We start from the raw sequence: 27,249 nt of genomic DNA on the forward strand, positions 1-27,249 counted from the left end.
TCAAAGATGACACTCAAAGCTTGCTTAAACACTGAACATCAGCACATCATTTCTGCTTGCTACAGTACAAACAGGAAAAGCCAAGGACTTTGAAACTATTTGCTTTGAAGCCTGAATTCTCTTTTTGCAATTTATTTTTACTTTAAATCAGGAATGCACAAATAAGCAAAGCTGACGAACATAAAGCACACATTAAACTACGATATAAATGATTTACCTTACTTGTTTGTCTCAAAAACACCAATACATTGTATGTTCATGTATTGGTCCAATACATGAACATTGACCCACACCAATTCCTGAACAACTGATTTCTGAAATAAAACTCTTAAAAAACTTTCAACTATAAATAGACATATCAGCATTAAAACTACAAGCTGACTACAGACAAAAGTTTAAAAATTGGTCAAAAAGAATGTATTTATTATTTTTCTTCCTTCATAGACTGTACAGTACATACAGAACATAAATCATATTTTACAACAGGAAACAAGGATCCCTTTACATCATCTGGGTCTCTTCATGTGTAAACAACTCAAAATCATATCCTTTACCTAAAAACCAGGCAAAGCTGGAAACTAGAAAGTATGCACTCTGGACCATCAAACAGAGTATTCTGAGGCATTGTTACAGCCAGTGAGTCCAAGCTTTGGAAGGTTTCATATGACTGAGAACCGCCGCTGGTCTGCATCAAGGTCTGGAGAGGTAGGCTCAGGTTCTGGGGCCTCCCCCCGTGCGTCCTGCAGACTAACCAACCGTGTTCTTGGAGGCCGGCTTGGGATCTTGCGCCCTTTACCCTTTGCTGTTATGGAAACACACAAGCTGCAACTTCCTGTTTCAACATAAACTACTGCAAATAAAGCTCAGCTGTAGTGTGCTATTTAATTAACAGAATGGAATAATCTCATAATATCATGGTTTAATAATGAAACTATCAGCCAAGATGAGAACTTATAGCTTATCTCTTGTGCTGTTAAATGAAGTTTAAGTGAAGTATATGTACACAATGGACTGATCAATCACATTTAACAAATATTGAATTTCTGCATAGAAATAATGATGTGGTACGATCAAGGTGAAACGTACCTGCAGCAAACCGTCCCACGGATGTGAACGAATCACTGAAGAGCACCTCCACGTTGGTGAGCAAGAACTCCACTACTACAGACTGGATGCGCACCTCTTTAAACGGGTCAGCGCCATTCAGCCCAGTAGCCTCGATCTCCTTAGATCTAGCACAGACAACAAGCAGTACACATCAGCATGTGTTCTCCTCAGTGCTCGATTTCTGCAACAGCCCTTTTTTAAAACATATTAAGCCTACTTCAAAGACCTCTGCCCAAAATTACAAATCAAACCAGTAGTTCTAATAAGGATAAGAAATAAATGAAGAATATTTAAAACTTGCATCAAATGATACAGTTAAAGAAACAGTGACATTTACTCTGTATTTCGTTTTGTTCATTTTATAATACAATTTCTTTTCCATTTTAATTTTCTCCATTTGATGTATTAAGAAAATTAGCATTTTTCAACCAGTTACTTGATATGCTCAGCATTTAAAACCACGAGTTTAGTTAAGAAATATGATTTGTAGGATTGCTGGAGTGCTGTTGTACTGAATATCAGCACGGCTGTGTCGTGGTTGTAGGCATGAAGATATCAAAAACATGCTGATATTCAGCACAACAGCACAATCTCACAAAAAGTTTATAAAAAGATATCGCTTTTATACAACAGTTACATAAATACCAGAAGGATAATCAACAGATTATGAGGCATTTGTTTATTTTGGCAAACAATAAACTTAACAGGGGTGAAAGTTTTAAATTCTTATTGGTACTGTGTAGCCAAACGGTTTAACCGTGGTGTACAATCCCTTGTTCCAAATACCAAGTAGTGCCCTAGAGAGACATTTGGTATTTGTTAGAGAAGGATTTGGGATTCAGAATTGTGTTAGAAGCTATTTAACTTTGTAGCTCCTGTTAGCCGGGAACAAAACAACGCGGACGGTTCAGAGGCAATTCGGAATGTCTTGGAGGCAATTACTAATGAGACAAAGTGTTGTTAAAGATGCTATAATGTTATCTGATGTGTTTTATTGCTGAAAGGGCTTCCTTAACTGGTTTCGAATGGGGTTTAGTGGTTTGAATGTGGTTTTTGAAAGGCAGCTACTTTCCCCTCTTTATGTGGAGTGATGCATATAGTTAAACATCCCAGTGCCGTTATGCTTTATATCAGCACTTGTGGAATGTCCCTCTCGATTAGATTATATATCAGAAATAAATTCTGTATAATACACAATATTAGATGCAGATGTTTAATGTTTACCTGAGCAGGTTTGGAGCCCAGACGATGGCCAGGTTCTTAACATGCATGTTGGTCTCTTCACTGAAGGTGGCTAGACGGGCCAGATGTTTTACGAGGTACTCGAGAGTCCTAAGAGACAGAGGAACCATTATTATCAAAAATCATCAAATAGTAAGAATGGAATTTGAAGCAGCCGTGTCCCTAAACTTATTTTTCATAATCAACTACAGGGAGAAATCATGATGCACACAATCTGGCACACCGACACACTTCAATATTCTTAGAAAGAATATTTAAGCATTTAATACATTTAATTAAACTGTAGGTAAAAACATGCGCCAATCAGCCATAGTCAGTTTGATTTTTAATTATATACCATTAAACTGGTGACAGGATCATGGGTACTCAAGGATCATTCATGCTCACGTGGACCAGAAGGACAAATTGGCAAAAAATTAATAAATAAATAAGAAATGCACCAGAACTCCCAGTACAAACAAGTCTGATCCATGTAGGCACCACTCCACAACCCACAGCACCCAAAGGATCCACTGCCAACATCCTGGTGCCAGACACTACACCCCCAGCCCAGTGGCCCTGTGAAGCCCTGCTTCAAGGGGCCAGAGCTGCCCTAGTGGCACAATCGGAACTGACACAATACTGGGCATATTGTAAAGTCACGTCTGATTGGTATACATTTCTCATATCTACTCATTTCTAAAGTGATCATTATGACACACCCATTTTATACATTTTAAACACAAGGCTTTAAAATGAAGCACCAGTAATGTACCTGTAGTGAGGAGGGGGAAGCTGCTGGATGACGTCGTGCACTTTGACCATGCGCTCATCCTCAGTCATCTCCCCCATGCAATCCTATAAACCCAAACCCGACACAGGCAACCTTAGAACCATGTAACTCAAAGCCCAACATCAAATATTAAATAGACTTGGCACTACGCTTGCACAGCACACCCAGACACAATCTCACATACACACAGGATTCAAACTCACAGCAAACTTTTCATAGAGCTGGTAGGTGAGAAGGGGATTGGGCAGCTCTCTGAAGTAGAGCTTGCAGAGGGAGCCGACGCAGTGAATATCCTGCATGTACACGTCTTTCGTCAGGTCTGGAACATTCTCACAGTCAAACTCGTGCCTGGATTAAAAGAGGTCAGTAAAGAGTTAATTTTTGGAAGCTGCGTCTCTTAAACCACCAATCGAAATGGAGCGAATGCTGGGTGGGGAACGGGAATGACCCATTTTGATCGTGACTTGAATTTAAATCCATGTGACTTATTAAGTAGGTGACCTAGACCATGCACGGATATAAATACAAGAGTGATTGCTATGCTGTAATAATGACAGGAACATAAAGAATGGACAGGTCTAAGCTTAAGGACCATAAAATGTCTCACGTATGCATGGAAGCCAAGGCCTTTGCATGCTGAAAATGTCAGATTTTGTAGTAGTATACAGTTCTGAAATCTGCAGAATTGTTGTCTTTCTTTAAAAACATTTTAAAAGTTAGTTCACTGCCACTGTAAGTGTGTAAGCACTTCAGCATTACGGCATTTGGATTGAGAGTTAAGGGCCTTGCTCAAGAGCCTAACAGTGGCATTTTGGTGGTGGTGGGGTTTAAACCTAAGACATTTACATTTACATTTACATTTAGGCATTTGGCAGACGCTCTTATCCAGAGCGACTTACATTATTATCTCATTATACATCTGAGCAGTTGAGGGTTAAGGGCCTTGCTCAAGGGCCCAACAGTGGCAACTTGGTGGTTGTGGGGTTTGAACCTGGGATCTTCCGAACCGTAGTCCAATGCCTTAACCACTGAGCTACCCCTGGCCCTTCCGATCAGTAGTCCAACGCTGCTGACTCAATGACATCAGACCGACTCACCTCAGTTTCTGGATGTTGGAAGAAATCCCAGAATGCCTGTAGATACCGTCTACGATGCCATGCTTCTCGATAAACTCTGAGCAGCTTTTTAAGACCTGGGGAACTAAAAATGGCAAACTTACAAACAAGTCTAAATAGAATGATCTGAGCAATGCTGAAAGTCAAATTCAAAGGTCTCTATACCATCTTGTCCAGAGTTGAGAAGGTGTTCTCCAAGGTCACAACCGAAGACCCGCTCCTTCAGGATGCCCCTTTGTTTCAGCTTCTGCTTGCTGGGCCTGGATTTCATGAAGACTCGAAGGAAACCCATCAACTTGCCATGCTTCTTGGAAACTGCCACAAGGGGGAGACATAGGAAAAATAATAATAAATCAAACATATTCTTTTAGCTTTAGGTCTTTATTTTAATGACAAGTGAGGAAGAGATGACTGGATGACTGACGATACAGTCGGTGTTAGACGATGCTAGTAATGCATAAAGTGATACCACAGACGTAGCGCTAATCTGTGTCAGGTAGTTAAGGTGTACGCAAAGCACTATTAATGCATATAATTCACTCTATAATGCCAGTAGTGAAACATCAACAGGCAATCATTTCCTTATAAGCAGGGGTTGCTGGACTCATGCTTGAATAGCATTTTGGGTAAAAAAATCCCTTTAAGTGAGTATCAGGGAAATGTGTTAGCGAGATCAAGATTGGGATTAACAAAAATGAATTAAAAAAAAAAAAAAAAAAAAAAAAAAGGATAATCCGGACAACAGCTTCTCATTTATACAGCGAGATGCCTGAGCAGAGGGAAACAGTCACGATGTTTCATAATGATCTATGCCTACTCCACTCGGCCGCCCACTCCTGCTCTTCACGCAATCTGCTCGTTGTATAAATGGCTCGAATCCACTTCGGACAAAACAAAACGTTAGTGTAAGCCAGAGGAGAGCCTTGTTTTGTAACAGAAAGGAGTCGTGTTAATTTCCACCCCCCGAAAGGTGTTACCGGCAAATCTTAGGAACCAAGGCTGAAAAACTGAGAGAGAAAGAGATGGAGAGAAAGAAAAAGAACAGATGGTCTAAAGATACAGCACAGTAGCTCCGAGAGGAGAAACACAGATCAATCAGAATTCTTATAAACACTTCTAGTGCAACACCAAAACTGGTGTTGCAGTCGACCATATGTATTTTCTGATGTATGCCAGAAAACACTCAGATATCCACATCAGTTTTATAAACCTGCTTGCAGCTAGAGAGGGTCTGTATTGTGAACTGTATATTAAGCGCACCATTTCATAGTCGAAATTACCGTAACACGCAAACAACACAAATGCATGATGCACAACATTAAGCGTTGTTCATGAAAATTCAATTCCGGCTTTCATGATTATTCAAACAAGATAATCGAGAATTAATGATTATAGTGCTGCATTCCTTTGCATGTCGCTTTATAATGGTGCACTTTTACCCCTCACTCTAACTCACTCTAGCACGTATCTGACATTTCTTTCTTTCTGTTTTTTGACTTCTCCCAGATTTTCTCCCTAATTAAGTCGTGTCCAATTCCTCCCCATCACTAAGGGGCTCCACATTAAGGCTACTACTACCACTCAGGCAGGAGGGCCGAAGACTATCATGTGTTTCCTCCGAACCACGTGACGCCAGCCGGCCGCGTCTTTTTGAACTGCTTGCTCACGCACCGTTAGGGGCGGCGTAACGAACTCGGAGGTCAGCGCTATCCGCTCCTTCCACTTGCGTGAGCTCACAGACGCCTCTGGCTGTAGATTGGCTGTGGAGCCGTGATTAATGTGGGAGCACTAAGCACCTCTCATCCCTCCCCTCTGAGAGAGCTCGGCCAATCAGCTCTCTCTAGACCTCCGGCTGCGGGAGGTTACAGCATCATCCGGGAATCGAACTTGCGATCTCCGGATGATAGGGTATGATAAACAACCCAGTACTGACCAAAATGATGGAGATTAGGAATTTCTGACATAATTAAGCTGCCCTGTTAACAACACAAAGAAACGTTCTGACGACAGAACAATTTAAGGAAATCTCATGTTTGAGAAATGAACATGTTTTGGCATCTTAATTAGAGGAGATGGCAACCCTTATTTTATAGTGGCCGTTCATGTCAGACCGGGAATCGTGAGAAACCTTTTGCTGTAAATGAATGTGTAAAATCACAGTACGATGATGAGACTCTTGACCGCAGTAAAACATTTGAATGGTGCAAACGGAAGCACTTTGGGGCATTCTTGTTGTTAAAGTGCTATACAAATAAAGATGAGTTGAGTTAAGAGTTATAAAGAAGGCCGTACGTTTGTAAATGATGATCCCGGCTGAGGGGGCTTGGAGCCCACTGAGGTCGTTCCCGTGAACGAACACCTGTCTTTTAAAATCAACTACTTGCAGAAGAAACATACTTCCACACCAATTTCACATTACAGGAATATATCTGGACGTTGCTCCAAGCCTTTTCCACCTGTTTGGGCCATTACAGGAGTTCCTGGGAGGCCAGTGTTTCAGAAATGAAGCAGGCAATCCGATCATGGCTCCAGCATACTGATGGTACTGATAATATTCAAGCGCCACTTGACCTTCTACTTTGATGGTATTCAAGCACCACTTAACTCTGGGTTAAGTGAATCAGTGTAACAGGGGATTATATAACAAAATAAACATAGTTTTTACTCTCATAATTTTGTTCAGTTATTCTTCACAATCAAAAGTCCCACTTTGACATGAACGCCACTCATACTATAATACAGAAACTACAAAGGGTGCAAGTAACGGTCTTAAAAGAAGTAATCATTCAGCACAGCACATCCTGCCACAGGGGTCAGGGTTTGCTTTTTTTCTACTAGACCACAGAGAATATAATGTTGAAATAAACAATTTATTTATGCTTTCTCGATAAAAAAAAAAAAGTGTTAAATTATAAAAGCTCTCGACACTTCTTTAACCCCATGGCTGGATGTGCATACAGTAACATTTTTCAGACAAACACCACTTCAGTTGTTTTTAGTTCTCCAAAATGTCCTCGAGTTACTGTTAGAAACTGTTTACATCGTCAGTTCCCTATACCTTTTTCTGTTCCCGGACTTTTTTTTTGTTTTCAGGTGATATTGCGGCAGTGTGTATTTGCATGTGTTGCTCATTTAGTTTTTCTGCCATGGTAAGTTTCTAAGTGTGCATCTTTTGGCCACTGTCTCTGATGTACTTCTACCCAGACAAATCGGATTGTACAGCCCTGCATGGGAATTCATTCATCTTCCGTAATCCTGACAGACTGGTGGGAGGTTCGAGGAAACCGGAGGACGAGGAGTAAACCCATGTGGTACATGGAGTACGTATAAAACTCCACACAGTCAGGAACCTGAGCTCAGGACCGAACCTGGGACCTTAAAGTTGTGAGGCAACACTAACAGCTGTGCCAAACTTTAGTCTGTTCCTTCTTCACCTTGCTCCAAATCTATTTGAGTGTTCAAAGCCTTGTCCAAATTAGCTTTCCTGGTAATGGATGTGCAGCCAATGAATAGTACACAAACTCAAATGTACGTTTAATGGCCAAAAGGGCACTACTTTCATCCATAATTCTTAACAGTTTTGACTGTTAGAGAAAACATAAAATCAAAAAGAAAACAAGAAAGGCAAATCCTGCAAATAAGATTTTTAACAAAGAGCTGCACAAAATAACTCTTACCTGATGTGGGAGAAGACGGACTGGGCGCACTGGCGACTCCGGGTCTAGAGCTGCCTGCATCAACCTCTACTATAATTATAGAGGAAATTTGTAATCACAGATGAATGATGGCCTGTATAAAGATAAATGAATGAGAAATGGCAAGCATTACCTATCTTGGCAGCAGACGTGTTGACAGACTGAGGCTTCTTCTCATTGATCAGCTCGACACACTCGCTGGGAAAGAAGCCAACCTAAAGGATAAAATAACAATGATCGAATCAGGAGCTGATGTCATCCACCTTTATTTTACCAGGAAGTCCCACTGAGATCAGAATTCTCTTTTACCAGTGAAGGGAGACCTGGCCAAGGTAGAAGCCATACTAATTCTTAATATTTAAAAGAAATAAAAATAAAACACCACACTCTTCATGATGGTCTTAAATTCTGTGAAAGTGCAGTTTTCCCTAGCTCTGTAAAATTTTAGGAATCTTTAAAAAAAGAAAAAAAAAAAAAAGATTGTATAGAGCTAATACACAGAGCAGTACAAATATGAGCTGGAAATTTGCCCGTTATTGCATTATAAATAAAAAATAAACCAGTGCCGTTTAATATGGGCAGTCAATTATGTCCAACCCAACAAATCTGACTTGGCATTTGTGATAAGGCGTAAAGACGGATCTTAAATAGCAGGAATGTACAGGCGTATACTGTATAATTTTCAGCATAATTAATCGCTGGCATAAAAAGTAGCTTTCACAAATTTTCGTTTAGCATTAAAAGCAAAAGCAAGGTTAATTCTGAAAATAAAAGCCAAATTTAACTTTTTTAGCTTTTTTTTTATCAAGACTAGCAGCATGCATGTTAAGTGAAATCTTATCATCCAGCCATATCCTCAAATCCTCGCACGAGGACACGATTTACTATCTCTTAATGGAAAACTTCTAATTTATCTGAATATATTAACAAGATTAGCAATCCATGAAGCATAGTGCGAATCAGTCACCACGGCCTATGGTTTGTTATTTATTCTGTATTTTATTTGCAGTGAAATGTATATAACCATAACATTATGGCCACTGACACGTGATTATTTCATCACAGTTGAAACTGGATTGTGGGTGGGATACCTTATGGAGTACCATAAATAAACTTTTTGTCCCCGAAGTTGATGTGCTAGAGGCAGAAAAAAAACTGGGCAAGCAGAAGAATGAGAGATCGATTCTGATAATGGGCAAATTGTGGCGACTAGACGACTGGGTCAGAGCAACTTCAAAACTGTAATACAATAAAAGGGTGACTGTTGCTCAAATTGGCACAAAAGTTAATGCTGGTTGTGATAGAAAGGTGTCTACACACACAGTGCATCACAGTTTGCTGTGTATCGGGTTGTTTGGCTGCAGACCAGTCAGTGTGCCCATGCAGGGACACGCCTCGCACCTTATAGGACTTCAGCTACTGACGACTTGGTGCCAAATGCCAGAGCATACCTCCAGGGGTCTAGTGGAATCCATGCCTCGATGGGACAGGGCTGTTTTGGTAGCAAAAGGAGTGCCTATCAATAAGGCAGTGGCTGGTCGGTATAAAACAAATTGAAAAGGTGGACCCTGTCCCATTAAAAATCCTTACGATGACCAAGTTGCATAATTGTACACACTTTTACCTAAAACACTCTTAAAGCACCTTTAGCTTGTAATACAGTACTTTTGAACAAGGCCACTATTTTAGAACAAATTAATTTGGGAAATTATTTCTACTCTTCCATGCAAATATGCTCCAGATTTATAATTGTGAGGAAGATCTTGTATGCCTTATTTTTGTCATTCCATAGGTTTCTGATATGATCTGATATTATAAAAACTGGAAAATGCTGTCAAATCATTATCATCTACAATGATTCCTTTTCATCGACTTGGATGCGTGTTATTTTTAGTGATCCATGATTCCCTTTTTCTTGTCTCATTTCCATGTAAAGAGAAGCAGTTGCATAGTATGATGCTGCCACCACCAAGTTTCTTTTAGCTGGGTCTAATCAGACCATAACTGATTTTGCTACATGATTTTGGGGGATTAAGGCGGATTTATATGTTTAAGTTTGTTTTAAATGGGAAAGGCCTTCCGTCTTGCCACTCTGTTCCATGACCCAGACGTGCGGAATGTGTGACATTGTTGTTTCTGCAGTCAGTTTAACTTTGTCTTAGCCACATCCATGATAAGTTTTCTTCTTGCCCTTGTGTGAAATGTGGCAGGATGCCGTGTTCTTGATAATCTCAATCACAATACCCTATTTTCTCCACTTGGCCTTCATCGTGTTCCACGGTGCATCTAATGTCTTAGAATTTTTGCAGCAGCCTCATTTCCCCTCTTGTCTGTTCCAAGCCTTCAGCATTCAGCATCACCAGTATACTAATCACCTGCCTGATCATCTGTCAGTTTACACTTGAATTACTGTATTCATAGGTCACTGTGTGGTTTAGCAAACAAAAACACATTCATCTGAAACTGGTAGCGACTAGACTGGAAGTGAGAGCAAAGTAGAACTATTCCTCTAAACTACATTACTGCATGTTATATTTTTACTGTAAAGACACACATTATTCACTTCTGATTCATTATCTTCACAGTTTGCTTGTATAATTATATTATAAATATTGTAAAATAAAACCACAAAAAGAATTTTATGTAACAAAATCATGTCCTGTTGATTTAAAGGCTTGTAATAATTTTATTAGGTTTTTTATTAGATAATACTTTTAGATAATTATTTTACCTCATTACTTATTACTCCTAAACCTATCCTATTTTTAGCATTGAACACAAAAAGCCTGCATGTACACCTTAATTTCTGTTATTTTTTAAGATATTTCTTCACATACTTCAAGGTCAAATTATTATACTGCTGTGCAACAGTTTCCCTTCGTTTATGTGCTGGTAAGAAAACCAGAGTTGATCTTAAGATGTCAATGCTTTTGTCGGTACCTGGAAGCCATGTTTTCCTCTCCACCAGGTGGTCTCCTCTTTGGGTGGCATATCAATCACAGACAAAATATCACCGACCTTCAAAATCAAGGAGAAAGTCTCGGTTAGGGTTGTTTGGGTTATACGTGAATGTTTGCGCTTCAGCTAGAACATCAACTGTTCTTTTGATAATCAGCTCGAGACACTATTTGTAAACTAGCAGTCTAGAATTTGTACAGCTGCATGTGTGGTAAATACAAATCGCACGGATAGCTTCAACGTGAGCTCTGTGACATTTCTGAATTCAACTAGACATGACACGACACCAAACTATCCAGCCATAATAGGTGTGAGCTGAGCCAAAACAAGCGTCACGACACGTCCAGTCCTGCCCAGGAACTTCTCCTTGACCCAGATAAGAAATTAAGCAATGGAAAAAAAAAGGCAGTGTCCACTTATCGCTAGAAAGTGAAGGAAAAGATGGTTTAAGGAAGAGGGGAAAGAAAGGCTATGAAGAACTGGACAGAAAGCAAGAGTGACGAATCAAAAGGGAAAAGGATGAAGTAATAGAGAGACAGGCAGAAGAAGAAAGACAAGGAGTAAGAAGAGTGACAGAGAACAGGAAAAAGAAATGACAAGTGAAGGAAAAGAATGAGAGGACCGAGAAAAAAGGGGGAATATCAGAGAGAACAAGACAGAGATGAAATAGTAAAGAGACAGACAGAGACAGACAGTAAATGAAGGAGTAACAGACAAAGAGACATGTACTATACGAATGAGAGAAAAGAGAGGACACAAACAAAGCAGAACAACCCAAAGACAGACATAGAGGCGCAGAAAAAGAGTCAGTTGCAAGGAGTTAAAAAAAAAAAAAAAAGAAATAAAAAAAAGGCAAAAGAGACGAGATCAAAAGAAAGTAGTGTCGAGACACAATAAGCAGAGTCAGAACGGGTAGAAATGAGGAGAGGCAAGGAGAAAATATGTATTGAAAACAAGTGGGGACATGGGAAGAGACAGGACATAGAGACAAGAAATCAGAGGAACAAGATGAGAATAGGGAAAAAAACTGAACAAATGAAAGAAAGAAAGAAAGAAAGAAGGAAAGGTAGTCATGATGTAGGAGCGAGAGAAACTTAAAAAAAGAAAGAGAGAAAAAAGAAAGAAAAAAAGAGTCCTAACTGTGCCAGGTGACCCTGTTCTTTGGCCCAGAAAAAGCCACTATATAGAGCAGAGACTGGGGAGGAACAGGAATAAAGCAGAGGAGAGGAAGATGACGGTGATGACGAGAGGAAAAGAAAAAGAGGAGGGGGACTGAGAAGTGTGGAAGTAAAGAATCAGGCCGGGACACTTCTGCAAAGAAGTGTTGAAAAAGTTTACAAGTCATTGCACATTTTCCTCCAGCCAGTGTTACGTTCATATTCTGAAGAGAAGCACTGTTGACCATGTAGACATTTTTGCTGGCATGTTCATTCAGATTTTCAAAGGTAAGAAGAAACTATACAAACAAACCCATTACAATATTACTGCACAACTTGTGTTGCATAAACTTTCTACTTCTTACACTTGAATTGAACAGGGTCTTCATCATGCACATTTACCTCAATAGAAATCTCATCGCTGGCTTGGGCTGTGTAGCGCTTGATGACGTGCGCTGCTGCGATAGCGGGGACGTTTAAAGACGCCTCTTCCTTTAGCAGAAACCGATTGCCATGATTGTCGATCTGAAAGACACCCACGATGCTTTGTATAAAATCTGTTTACTAGAGAATTAAATACAGGCTTTGGATCTTTGTTAAAAATAGAAGACTAGAATCTTATACACTTTTGGGTATGATCGTGAATGAATTTAAAACATGCTGCAAAAAGACACAAGTGTGCCAAAATAACTTTTTCAAAGTTTAAGTTGATAAGGAAATGCAGAACTGCACAGTTAAGTTAGGATAACCACTACCTCTTTCTTTATCAAGTATAAAAACAGAAACGTTTTTCTCTTTCTTTCCCAATAAGTACGAGATAGATTGTTCGCAGTTACATGACTATATTAATGCGCAGCATTCCCGCTGAAGGGAAGGAAGTAAAAAACAATACATGAGATAGGGGGAAAGTCCTTATTGCGATAGTTTAGGTGAGATTTATTTGACGTTTAAAAAAAAAAAAAAAGTTAACCAAATATACCGAATATGATCCTTATGTTATACAGTGGAACGACTTTACAACAGAACTGCTAATGCAAAGTATTGCTAATTCCTATCATAGAATTCTTATCATTCTGTGCTGTGATTGGCCAGGTTGAGCTGTCACTCAAGCTGAAGGTTTGAGATTTCTAAAGTAAAGAAACAGTCAACTATATAAACACAGCCACATAAGCTCCACAATGTTGCTTCTGACTCCGCTCGTTCTTGACTGTAGATGACCAACTATCTGTGTTTGATTAAACTGCATCTGAACAACCTTCAATAGCACTTGCTATGTAGAAAATCACTTCCTGACTTTCAGCAGCAGTTTGCGCCACGCAAAACAGTGGACATGGCGTCATTCGCGAACCACCTGTAGGGCATGAGGCACGCTGCTAGAACTGTGAATCCTAAGTCGAATCATTGTTACTTTTTCGATTCAATTTGCTTTAATGACACTTAGGGCTGCTCCATTATGGAAAAAATCATAATCACGATCATTTTGGTCATGATTGAAATCACGATTATTTTACACGATTACTAATTGACTTTGGAAATATGTTGCATTTATTGAACAGAACAGTGAAGTCTCCTTAAAACAGATTAAGACAGATAAAACAGATAAAGGCAAACAAGATTAACAATGTAGTGCACTTCCAAAATCTTTTAAAAACAAGTAATAAATAAAATAAAAATAATAAAATAATAAATAAATTATAAATACTAAATTATTATGAATACTGTCGAGATGGCAAAGCATAATGCTTGTCTAGAGTATTTATCATTTTCCTGAATCCTTAGTTCTCAACCGTGCTAACAGGTTACATGTCTTTTGTGCCTTTCTGAGCTGGATGGATACGGAGTTGCACTGAAGAGCGTGTCTTTAATGGATGTATGTGTTGCAGAGGATGTTGTAGGGGTTGTTCGTCGTTCTTTCTGTTTCTTTATTAGTTGGTCATATGTCGGTCTGTGTTTAAATTTTAAATGGTTAAAAAAAGATTTGTTACCAAACGGTGCCGACACAACCGCGTAGCAAATTTTGCACCCAATGTTTTTGATCCACGTCCGTTTCTTCGAATCCAAACTGTTCCCAAACAACAGAATTGCTTTTATCTCTTTTGTTGACCAAAGACTTCTGTGGCTGCTCTTTTTCACTCGCTCTGATTTTTAAATGGGATCAGCTACCACATACGCAACTTCCTCGCTGACAGTATAGAGTGAGAGAGTTTGGGCTTCTGGAAGGGCGAAAGTGCGGATGCGCGCGCGTCAGAACGCAGGTCAAAAAAACTTTTCAAAAAAAAGTGAATAATCGTTTTTTTCCGATTACACCATTTTTGTGATCGTTGAGACCCGAAATCAAAATTGAAATCGAAATTCGATTAATTGCACAGCCCTAATGACACTAACATTTAATGTCTGATTTGTCTCAAGCAGCTATATTTCTCACAGGTTTGGAAGTCTAAAAACTAATAATAAAACTATCAAATAAGCAATAAAATACTGCGATTAATTAACTGCGATCAATTGTTATGTTTTCAATCTTTTTTTTTTCTGCTCCATACTCCAGTCCAGTTGGTTGCGGTATTGCACCAACCACACCATAAACTTGAAAGAAGAAAAAGCAATACTCTCACAAAATTTGAATACTTGCATATTTATTTTTTTCTGAAAAAGCTGTGCAATATTTTTAAGGATTTCGTCGATGTCCATCTATTTCACATTTGCAAGGACAATACCTAATTTTGACGTGTGAATTGATTCTAAATCACATACTGACCCATCGATTCGATTCACTCGACCAACAAACGACTTATAGCATCCTGAATTAATAAAATTGCACATGCGGTGCGGTGTGATGTATTTTTTTCCCTTCTTACTTAGTGCTAAAACTGGAGACTCCTTCCCTAAATGTCTTATTCGCATCTCTCTAGTATAAACTGCAATAACAAAATATAGCTCATGTTACTGAACAGAGTGGTACTGCTGCTGTACCTCCATCCAGGTGAGAACGGGCCCACAGTTCAGCTTACTGTCCACAATCACAGAGAGACGGCTCAGGTACTCAGACAGCATGGGGGCGAAGAGCTGAGGAGATAAAGAAAGTGAGACAAGGGATGAGATCGGAAGTATGAAAAAGTATGTAAAGAGCTTACAGTAGTATAATAAACATGAGAAAGCGAGCCAGTGCTTAAATCATAATTATAAAAGTCACATGACTAAATACTGATAACATTCATTCAAGGCTATATAAGAGAAACAAGAGAAAAGGGGGAGGGAAAAGGGCTCCATTTTACCTCCACTCTGTCCCTGATCTCACTAAGCGACGGCAGGGCTATGAGCTGTGAGTATCGGCGGTCATAGATGCACTGGTGCAGGTGAGCATCCAGGGTGCGAAACTCTTCGTATGTGCGGCGCACAGTCCACATCTTACCCTGAAGGAGGAAGGGGAGTCGGACAACGTGTACAAAGAGGGAAGGGAGAATTGCAAGAATTGAATGAGTGTGCATCAAACTGTCTAAAAGAGATGAAGAAATTATGAAAGAAAACAAAAAAATAGCTAAATATACAGTATATACATCAGCTTTTACCTGGCAGGAGACCTGCACGAGGAAGACGAGGTCTTTGACATTGGCTGAGCTCCAACTAGCATCATTTTGCTCGCTGGCAAACTGAAGCTGATAGGGAAACAATAAAATAATCACTTACACTTATGCACTTTCTGGTGAGATTTACTTAAAAATAAAAAAAACTTTAATTGTTGTTTTTTTTTTTTGCTTTGATGTTTAAGAGTTCAAGTCCCTCTGAAAATCAAAAGTCAGTTAGAGGAAATGGGAAGATCCCTTGGCAAAACAACACCACGTACAGCTATCTGTTTCACATCCTTCTGGCACCTTATCAGCTTCCCCATAATTACCCATGCCTGTGAAGCTTAAATTAAGATTTTCTTTTTGTTTTGTTTTCATTTATTTAGATTTTTCCAGAACAGGACACCAAATAATGGACCGGCATGTGTCTGAGTTACAGCGCGGCATGATCTTACACGTCAGTGGAGCCATGGAGAATGCCTGGACCTGAATAAAACTGTGCAAAAACCTCCTTCTGAGTGGGAAAAATAACTGTAGCATGAACCAGCCTGCATCCAAAAAAAAAAAAAGCAGAACGCTGGAATCCCCCGCTCTGAAATACAAGGAGAAAGTGGCGGTCGTTCTGGCGAAGGGCACGCTATGTGAACAAAAGCGGCCCAAGTCAAACGTTTCCTCTAGCGCTCTACTTTGCCCTGCTGGGTTTAACAGGGAAGCCAGCGAGTTAGACATAATTGTTTTAAAGGGAGAAGAGGAGGTAATGGGAAGGAGAAAAAATAGAATGTGACGATGAAGAGATGAGAAGAAGACAAAAAGAAGTCACAAAAAGACAAGAACTAGGAAAAAAGTGGAAAGTGATGAGAGAGGTATGAGGTAGAAAAAAAAGAAAAGGGATGAGAAAAGGAAAAAAGACGAAAGGCAATGAAAGATAAAAAGAGAAATGAAGAAATGAGAAAAGAGAAAAAGAAAGAGACGTGATGAGAAGAGAAGAAACTAGAGGAGTGCTGAAATCAGACATGATGAGCAGAGACAAGGAGAGACGAGAGAATAAGTAGAAAAAGAAATGAGACAATGAGAAGATATGCATAAAAAAGAGAGACAAGATGAGAAGAAGCAAGACAAGAAGACACGACACTAGAAGCGAAGTGGAAAGAAGTTAAGATGAGCAGAGACAGGAATAGGAATGAAGGGATGAGATGATCCAAGGAGATATAAAATCAGAGAAATGAGGAGAAAAGAAGAGACAGAAAAGGCAAGAATTAAAGACACACTAATTCAATTTTAGATTAATTTTTTTCTCTTATTTAAGTCTGACCTACAGATATTACTTTTCACTAATTATGATTTTATATATATATATATATATATATATATATATATATATATATATATATATATTTTTTTTTTTTTTTCTAGGAGCTGTAATTGCCAACATTCACAAAAAAGGTATGACATCACAGTACGCATCACCTCACAGTCTCTAATGGAGCAAAGGTACAGACTCAACATATAACCTGAGTCACTTAATATTTGATTAAATTGCTTAGTGCTCATTACAAGAGAAAAGCAGTAACTTATGTTATGATTGTTGTTTATGTGTTTGCATGTTTTCACAAAAAAAATTATATGATGTTGTGTATTACATAAAGGGTTAATGGAATAGTATGTGTTAAGTTTAGTTAAATAATTTTGTTGTATTTCTTTACATTTTATTTAACTAATATTTATTAAAAGTGGTGATTTAACTGTTATTTATCAGAAATAGTGATGTACCCTTTTTCTGTTTTTTCATTTAGGGTTATCGACCACTTAGTTGAATCCACTTTAAACGATTGTTGTGTAACCTGCAAAGCTATGAGACACAAGAATTAAAAGTGATTCCAGAGTTGATCCAGAGTTAGCTAGGGCTTTTTTTGAGTTTGAAGCAGAAGCTGCTGTGCAAATTCCCAGATAACTCGACATAACTTTTAATAAAATATTCAGTTATAATTTAATAAAACACGAATTGTCTTTCGATTTACGTAAGCGTGCAACCCGTCCTCCCAAAAGCTCCTGGATACAGGTAGCTACTGTATAGCGGGATTTAAGCTTGGGATCTCACCTGGCCCTGCATGAGTTATCGGCACATATATGTCAGAGGTCGATCAAGACGAGATTTTTATAGAGGGTCGGACGATCTCTGATGAAATTAGCTGAGAAGAGAGCTGCAAATAAGATGAGACGCGAAGGCAAACGATAGCGTGCCAGAAGAGACCAGAAGTGAAGAGATGTGATGACGAGAATAGATCAGAGAAAAGACGAGAGTAAAGAAAAGATGAGGGAAGTGGAGATGACAGAACTGCACTACTGCTATAAATCAGACTCGCTTTTCTCATTTACACACATTTACTGATTGATTAAAATCTGATTAGGAGTGTTACCTCTGAGCGAACTGTCTCGTCCTGAATCAGAATTAGTATCTTGAGAGAATAATGCTCATTTCTTCTATTTATATGAAAAGTGTTAAAGCAAGTTTAAACTATGTATGTGGAGATTTAACTGCAACGGATCAGTTGAGATTTTAAAACATTAAAATATGTCTGTGCGTCACTATAAAGCTGTACACATACCGACGGTGTGCATTAGAAATCATGACAGACCTCTAACCAAGAAAATGCATTCAGGCCAAATGGAGTAAAAAAAGCACTGCTGCTCCTTCTCTTCAGTGCAGTGTGTGTGTATGCATGTGTGCGTGTCTGTGTGTCAGACACAATTCGCATCAGCAATGAAGATTCTACATTGCAGTGAAGTCTTCTTTTTCCTGAACCCCGCCTCGCCACATTTAGCCTCTAGGCCTGACATACTGTATCTTGACACACACACAAAATAATTATATAAATAATCCTCATACTTAATAGCAATTCCAGCATAATCGAGGTGACATTTGATTTCAGATATGTAGGGTTTTTAGAAAGCGCAACAAAAAGCTAAGCATCAGGAAGAATGCGTGATTATTCAAGAACGGTAAGCATCTACAATACATACACTTGTGCATTTAAAGCTGTGCGCGGCTTTAGCACTACCTACATTTCCAATGTTCTTCTGCGAACTTATTTTCCTACTGAAGAAAAACTGATGTACTGTTATAAAATACAGTACTGTTTAAAAGTTTTGAGCCAGGCTGTAAAAAGTGCCAAAAAAATAACAACAAACTGAGCAGCAACCATATTTCCCCTCTCGTCTATTCCAACCACTCAGCATTCCTCATCCTCATACTAACTAATCACTGGCCACATAATCTGCACCCGTTTCTCACTGGTTCACGCCTTTAGATAGATGTTTTTTTATCCTTTAATGATTCATAGGTGACTGTGTGGCTTAAAAGACACATTCCTCTGTGAAGAAATGAGGGCGAGTGAAACGTTTATTTTCTCACTTACACATTTCCAGTCATGTTCAATGTCAGTTAATGAGAAAACCAGCAAAGTACAGTCATTCCACAATGTCATTCCAGGTTATACGACAATGAATTACAGAACAGAACTTTTTGGTCTTGATTAATTAATAGGGTATAACTATTACATTGCACACGTTCAAATTCATATCGTTCGGGTATAAGAAGTTCAGTTGAGTGCACCATCGGATCCTTGTGAATATAGTCTAGCTTTAACTAGTAAGCGTAGGAGTGTGTTGGTATTTTAAATCATAATAGATGTGCTCCCTATTTACCCTGTCGATAAAGAACAGAAATGTGCAGCGCTGACAAATAATGTAGGAAGAAATGACACAGACAGTGATTTTACTACTCCTTATGTTTTATTTAAAAAAAAAAAAAAAAAAGACAAGTACCTTTATGTGCATTCCTTATCTGTTCTGTCTGTACAGAAGTTCAATTCAGTTATCTAGGAGATGATGAGCATGATGCTTTGGAGCATATTGGTACACTTATCGGTACAATACTGGATTTAAATATTTTAGAATCAGTTTCCAAGAAGAAGAGCATGCTTTTTTTTTTCAATTCTAAATCATAGCCAAAGCTAAAAACTAAAAAAAACTAAAAACTACTATAAATTGGATAAAATTTATATAAATTTATATATAATTTATATCCACTATAAAGTGGATTTTCTCTTGACAGTAAAAACGTGTGTAGCTTTTGAGTGTCCTATCCTGCATCTTGATCCCAACGATTTTTTAAATGAAATGCATGTCTTGATCCAACATCGGGGTTTATTTCATATAGTTTATTATTTAAGCATTGGACCCATTCTGATTGCCATTTATTTTTGATGTATTCATTTAAAATTTGTTTTAAGTTTGTCTATCTTTTTGGATAATGCTTCTTTGGCAGTTTTGTCTGCTTTCTTATTACCCGGGTTTTCTCACTGCCCAGGTATCCAACAGAAAACTATGTCAAAATGATTGGCTTCTGATAACTTGGTTAGCATTTCCACGATTGTTGGATGATCGGTTTTTCATATTTTCTAATGCTTGGAGACATAATTTTAAGACTTAAAAATGTTTTTGTGCACACTCCAGTCCATTGAGTGGTGGTATTGCACCAACAGCACATAAACAAAAAAAAAAAAAAAGAAGAAGCAGCAATGCTCTTTAAAAATGCGAGGATGTTCAGAAGATGGAAGTAGTGTATTTTATTTTATTTATTCATTTGAAAACGTTATGCTATATTTAAGAAATTTAGCAACTGGAGCAGCGAATTAAAGCATTGCAATAGTGATCAGAAGGTCGCAGGTTTAAGCCCCACCACCACCACCAAGATGCTACTGTTGGCCAAGGCCCTTTGAGATAACGATGCAAGTTGCTTTGGGTAAGGAATCTGCGAAATACCGAATATGTAATTGAACTGATTCTGAATAGAAAACTGATCCATCAATTAAATTGCATAATCGATTAAATCATGCAGCTCTACTGAACTGGGGATGGTTGACTGAAACATAATGAGCTCAACGGCAGAAATAAAAGCTCAGGAGCTCCAAAATACAAGAATTACATTCACACAGGCTTAAAATTAGGTCAGCATGACTCACCCTGCTGATGTTCATAACTCTAAACCAAAAGATTTGCTTACTCAAACAAACCTGTGTCCTAAAAAAAGACATGCTGTATTAGGCAGGTAGCTGGCGCTTATGGTAGAACAGTGAAGAGATCACCAGCAGGGTGTGTGAGGGAAGTGGTAGCAAGAAATATCTGCTCGCACTGTTTAGACATTTGATGCCCACCAAAAAAAAGAAAAAAAAAAAAAAGATCATACTTCTCATGACTCCATCGTGTATCAGTTCAGCTCGCAGCTTTGATGTTACATGGTGCATATCTGAGTGAATTAACCTGGTTGTAGCCAAGAAAAGCATCACACAGACCATAATCAAGGCTGTTAAAGCTTACCTCAATTGAACCAAAGTCGACGTTGTCATAGTGAAAGTGGGCACAGTCGGTGAGCTTCGGGAAGTGGCCTTTGACGACAGACAGCCTGAGATCGAAACCAGAGAACAAATGATCAGGTGAAAAAACAAAACAAAACCAAACAGTTGAGCACACAATCCTCTAGGGACTGAATGTCAAATTAGTTTCATACTGCCTTGTGCATTTTTATAGACGATTACAGAAATATTTACCGCATTAGATTAATGTCTACTATCATAATTTGATTACATTTAGCAAAAAAAAAAAAATCTAATTGTGGTTTGCTTAAATCACATTTAATTCAACTAACCAGGCAAATAAATAGATTCCATTAAACCAGGGAGTCTCTCTCTCTCTCTCCAACATCATAGTTGATTCAATCCAAACCATAAAAGATTTTTTAGAAATCCATCATCAAATTAAGAGCTTGATAAAAAAATTTAAAAATAATTTTCTTAGATTTTGATTTTTTGTTAAAATAAAGCTCATCACTCTTTCCAGCATACAAAAAAAAAAATAATAATCACAATAACAATATGTTTAATTGTTCAAAGAAATATAAAAAAGAAAACCCTTTTTTCTGCTAGCACAATCCATAAAGCCTTCTGATTGTGCAGGACATGTTATTTACTTGTACCCAGAGGTCTGTGATTTATTTATTTTTTAATTAATTGGCTACAGTGCTGAAATCCACCATTATTAACGTTTATTATTATATCTTAGTTACAGTTTGTTTTATACACTGATCAGTAACAACATTAAATTCACCTGCCTAATATTGTGTAGATCCCTCCCCTTTGTGTCACCAAAAGAGCTCTGACCAATAAAGGCATGGATGCCACATGAGCTCTGAAGGTGTGCATGGATATTTGGCACTAAGACGTTCCTTTAAGCTGTGTAGGTTGGCGCCTTCATGATTTGATCTAGCACATCCCACAGAAGCTCAATGAGATAAAGATCAGGGGAATTTGGAGGCCTGGTAAGCACCTTGTCCTCTTTATTTTCCTCAAACAACTTTCGTGGGTGTGGCTGCGTGCATTAAATTGCTGAATGAGACCATTGCCAATAGTGGACACAGCTGCCAGGAAGGAGTGAAGTTGGTCTGCATCAGTGTTTAAATAGATGGTTAATATCTAAGCGTAACATCTACATAAATACGAGAATCCAAAGTTTGCCAGGAGACCATTGGCTAGAACATCACACTGCATTTGCCGCCTTGCCTCCTGTTCATAGTGACTTCCGGCGAAAGTGATGCGCACACGCCAGGCTGTCTGTATGATTTAAAAAAAATGAACACTGTAATTAATCGGATCAGCCCACCTTCTTCCATTACTCGTTCTGTGCGTTCGGACAAGACGAGCCGACCTTTACTCCTTATTCACATCAATAAGCCTTGGGCAATCATGACCCTGTCATTGGTTCACCGGCTGTCCTTCCTTGGGCTACGTCTGGTAGGTACCTACTGTGCACTAGATGCTTTGACTCAGTTGTCTAACCATCATAATTTACCAAAGTCACCAAGATCCTTACATTTGCCCATTTTTCCTCTTTCTAACACATTAACCTTAACAACTGACTGTTCACTTGCTGCCTATTATAACAAGATAATCAAATGTTATTCACTTTTCCTGGCAGCGGTTCAAATATTCTGGCTGCTCTTTGCATAACAGAGTAATGAAAGTAACTAGTCTTACGGATGTTCCACTGCATTAAACATAACTGCACAGGCTGTATCAAATGTAACGCTCTCTCTCTATACCAAATCATCTTCCTGTTCTTCCGTCATTGGGTTCTTGACGGAGGAGGGGTGCAGGCTCTCTGACATCCACAGAAGGCTACAGAATCTTTACGAAGATGACATCATTGACAAGAGCACAGCCATGTGACAGATGGAGGAAGAAGATTAAAGAAGGGGAAACCAACACTGAAGACAAACCACGCAGTGGGAGACCTTCAACTGCAACCACTGACACGAAACAAGTGCAAGTCTGAATGTTTTTTAAAGAGGTTTCGAGAGTGTGGCTCAATGATGGTGCAAATGCATGGCTTGTGATGGAGACTGTGCCAAACAGAACATTTATATAAATTATTATTACTCTACAAACACAAGCATTTTATTAATGTCAGTTAATAATAATAATTTAAAAAAAGTTATAGCCACTTGTGCATTACTTTTTCTATAGCCTTTATATAAATAAAAAAAGGATGACATGGTAATGTTTTATAAATGTAAATTATTTTTTATTAAATTAATATTAGAATTATAATTCATACATGAAATGTGTAATCTTTGGTAAGTTGCTTGTAAAACACCAGGCTCTGTGCGCAATCTCCCACATTATGTAGTTAGAAACGTGCTAAAGGAGAAGTGCACGTTACAGTTGATACAAACTCATCTCCGTAGAGGCCTTTCAGCATCGACGTGCATAGCAGGACTAGAACAGAGTTATGAAGCCGTAAGTCATATTTGCATATCCCTATCAGTTCTGTAAAAGGAAGCGAAACTAAAATACTTCCTGTTTTAGAATTCAGAGCAGCTCATTGGGGAGGAGATCGTTTTGGACTCGCTGTGCATGCAACCAACCCTGGACACACACAAACACTCAGCACCTGGAATCTGTTATGTTTTATTACAGGTTAATTAGATTTATTGATGCAAAACAATCAATGCTGATACGCGTGCAAGTGAAATAATAATAAACCGAGTCTTCCTGTTTACAGATGCTCAAAAATAAGTGATTTTGGAATCGCACAAATTTCAAACTCAGCACATTCTTCTTCTTTAAAAGAAGAGGCATTTGGTGTTAGATGCCTCCTTAAACAACATGCTAGCTAGCTAGCTAACGTTAGTGGTAATGAGGTTATAATGCAGTTAGTTTCTTAAAACAGTCAAACAATAGTACAACTCATTTAAATTAGTGAAGTGTGAATTATAAAAGCCATGTGTGCATGAGGTCATGGGTTGCACCTGGGGTTCAGATGCCCGGTCTAAAGCTGCAAAGAAAAGTTACAAGCTTTTGTTGAATGCAGCATTAGTTTTCATTTTGCCATAAAAATTTGAAGATCTTTGGATCAACTTTGCAAACCACGGTGCTTGTGTTTTTAATGATTTGAAATTATTTCGTTATCCAAGACAAATTAATGAACGAACAGGTGGAAAATGAGTTTGTGAAGTAAACCTGCTTCACTAGGGCTGGGTAGCAAACTTCAGTACTGATGTCGCACCAACCGAATTGCTTTGAAACTATCGAGTATTGAAAAATGCCACGTCATTCTGTCTAAAATTTCAATACTTAAGGAGTAAATTTCAATGAGGCAGCATGTTGATTACACCACTCGGAGACGGGGGTTGTGTTGTATTTTGAGAGGCTTGAGAGTTGTATAGTTTTATTGTATAAACGTCTACACAATCGAAAGTGCTAATTCTTTCAGAGGCCCAGTTAACATTGGTCTGACAACATTGCTCGCAACCCTGGCTAAAAACAGTCGCAGTAGAACGGGCTTAATTTATGAATTATTTTCTAAACATCATTCAGATACATGTGTACATGTCTACAGTTGTCTGGGGTTGCATGCATAGCTGCTACTTTAATTTTTAGCTAAGTGTTGTTCAAGATATACCTTCCCAGCAAACATTTGGATGTTTGATGACCGTTGACAGCCGCTGTGAATCAGATAACGTCCCTTCAACTTTCAGTTTGGAACTATTTTTCAACCATGGCGGGACGTGTCGGAGGGACGTCATCTCAATTTCAAGCTGTCTTCCACTCATTATTTAAGTGTGCATAACTTTTTAAAACTTTCTTTAAAATCTCCACCAGCAAATATCCCTCATCCAATACGAATGAGAACGGAGCTATGACTGGTAGCGTTAACGTGCAGGGTGGTGAGCATGAACAGTGAAATTATTTCATAGATTTTTATTATTTTTTTTATACATATTTATTTTACAAATATTTGCATTTGAGGTGGCAAAATGTTTCCGTTTCTCTATAGTATTATATGGTGTGTCCTCCCCGGTTCCCCTTGTGCCACCAGGACAGTTCTTCCCCCTCAGGAAACGACTCCCCATGACCTCTTGGGTTTTGCTTTTTGGCACCATTGGGTGCTGCGGGTTGCAGGCTGGAATGTTCTTGTTCATCAGGAGCTACCAATGGAAGCTTGATTGGACTGGGGTGTAGAAAATTTGGAAGCTGGGTTCTGGGACCTTTGTGGTTCTTTGCCACAAAAGTCTGTGGTGCACCGAGTGTTTTGGGGCCTTTTTATTGTGACCAGCATTGTGCAGCACATTTTTTTCTGTAAATTGTGCTGCATTGGCTTTTCTGTGGGATCAGACCAACCACGCTAGTCGTGGCTCCCACAGGTAAAAAATAAAGTGAGCCTTAGTGAGACTGGTCCCATTATCCAGTCACCAGTTTACTGGTATATAATTGATTTAATTGAATTGATATAATTGCTATGTGGTTTCTACCAGTTATTTAGTTTACTTTCCTACACACCTGGTTCAATTAGCAAATTTTAGAGAATTTATTTTAGAGAAGGCTATTTGAGTAGAATGTTAAAATATTAGGCTGGGAGTGTAGCTTACCTCTACAGAACTTGACCTTTGATTAAGTTAAAGGTTTAAACATGTTGGGTAACAACTTACAATACGAAAATCATAACTAGAGCCAACAGCAAATACTCAAATACATTTTCTTTTCTACAGCAAATAGATTTTCTTACCTTTTGCTCATCTTCCCCTTCAAGTTGGCAGTGGTGCCAATGGAGCGGTTGGCGGGCTCCCCGGAACTGTCCAGATTATCTGTGCTCCGAGCCTGTTGAGAGAAAAGAGGACGCAGGGGTATATCAGGCAGAAAAGTTTACTCTCGTACTACATGCTGGTGTACGGAACCAACTCTCCACAATCACACACATGCATGCACTTCCTCTTGAACGTTACCTACTAAGGAAATAAAGTTTGTTAAGCCATTGCCAGAGTCACTGACTTCTCCTAAGCTTTTAGTGGTTTTTTTTTTGAGAGAACGTGAGAGAGAGAGAGAGAGAGAGAGAGAGAGAGAGGATGAACTACAACTTCCATATCACTGACAGCACAAGAACTGGATTTGCTCTCCTGGGAAGTCTGGGCTATTTTCCTTCCTCTGTTTTCAAGTCAGCCACAGTAGCACAGATTAGACCACGGTCTATTGGATCACAGCAAGAAAGCACAGAACAAATCAGCTAGAGGGAGATTTGATTATGCAAGAAAGTTAGACATAAGCCGAGGTTTGAGCTGAATCTACTTTGCCAACATCGATACCCTATTCACACAGCTGGTTCAGTGCTGGGAATATTGTGCCGCTGGTGTGCCTCAGTGTTCTTTATGAAAGGAGAAGAGGTGGAATCATGGTTCGTAAGTGAGATGAGGTGTGTAAAAAGGGAGTAACACCCCCCACCCCACCCATTGGGGCAGAACAAGATCCAGATCAGATCTTTTATACACACCACACTCAGGTGCTAAAGCTGTAGAACTATGAACTGAGGAATCAGCAGAGATTGAGACGGATCAGCAGAGCCAGGTTTTTATTTCTAGATCACATGTAAAATATTTAAGTGTTTCAGAGTGCAACTGACGGCACTATGTTCATTCTAGCATTAAGAAATGCTGGAAAATGTCAAAAATAACCTTTTCCAAACAAATCCCGCCTTCCGTGTCATGACTGGTTACAAGAATCTGGCTCAGTTTGTGACTGGTTAGGTTAAAAATGCTCCGAAATAATAGCCAGTCCTACAGAGCGAAGGAAAGACTCGGGTATCATCATCTCTGAGCAGAGTGCTGCATTTGGCGAGTGATTTACATGTGCATGGCTAGCACCTTAACACTCAGTTTACACTTCTTTGTTGTTTTGAAAGCAATGGTACGCAAAGTGTTTACCACAACTCCGCAATATTCTGAGAAGGGGGGGGGCAAAAACCCAGTGTTGTAGCATTACTAAATAGCCTCATTAGTGACTTTATTTATTTTGATTATTTTGCTGTGTAGTGAGTCTCGTCTGTAGTCTCACTCACTTGGTATATATTGGTTTACTAAACTGATGCTTATGAAATTACAGATCAAAGTTCACCTAGATATAGAGAGAACGAAATGAAAGCAACCACTGCCGTAAACAACTCATGTCCTGTGTCCTTTCCCCTTCAATGAACTGTTTTTTTTTTTTAGTACGTGTTTGGTTTGACACTATTTTAGCTGAAACAGCAGCTACC

General features: G+C 38.8%; 1 protein-coding gene across 8 annotated transcripts in view; it reads right to left on the minus strand.

Annotated features, from left to right (window-relative positions):
• The window catches only part of arhgap33 (Rho GTPase activating protein 33), a 65,728-nt gene that overhangs the window by 8,689 nt on the left and 29,790 nt on the right, over positions 1–27,249 (minus strand). For 7 of the 8 annotated variants that reach the window (XM_053487465.1, XM_053487468.1, XM_053487467.1 and 4 more), the window contains 15 exons: positions 25,732–25,823; positions 20,989–21,073; positions 15,613–15,699; positions 15,319–15,456; positions 15,017–15,109; positions 12,449–12,571; positions 10,872–10,949; positions 8,065–8,146; positions 7,914–7,982; positions 4,402–4,551; positions 4,219–4,321; positions 3,325–3,469; positions 3,104–3,186; positions 2,332–2,439; positions 1,087–1,232 (listed from right to left, as the gene is read on the minus strand). In XM_053487465.1, coding sequence (XP_053343440.1) covers positions 1,087–1,232; positions 2,332–2,439; positions 3,104–3,186; positions 3,325–3,469; positions 4,219–4,321; positions 4,402–4,551; positions 7,914–7,982; positions 8,065–8,146; positions 10,872–10,949; positions 12,449–12,571; positions 15,017–15,109; positions 15,319–15,456; positions 15,613–15,699; positions 20,989–21,073; positions 25,732–25,823 — 1,582 coding nt within the window. The remainder of the gene's footprint in view (positions 1–1,086; positions 1,233–2,331; positions 2,440–3,103; positions 3,187–3,324; positions 3,470–4,218; positions 4,322–4,401; positions 4,552–7,913; positions 7,983–8,064; positions 8,147–10,871; positions 10,950–12,448; positions 12,572–15,016; positions 15,110–15,318; positions 15,457–15,612; positions 15,700–20,988; positions 21,074–25,731; positions 25,824–27,249) is intronic. The other variant, XM_053487466.1, reaches the window with a different exon arrangement.

Source organism: Clarias gariepinus, chromosome 26, assembly GCF_024256425.1.
Source record: "Clarias gariepinus isolate MV-2021 ecotype Netherlands chromosome 26, CGAR_prim_01v2, whole genome shotgun sequence".
NCBI lineage: Eukaryota > Metazoa > Chordata > Actinopteri > Siluriformes > Clariidae > Clarias > Clarias gariepinus.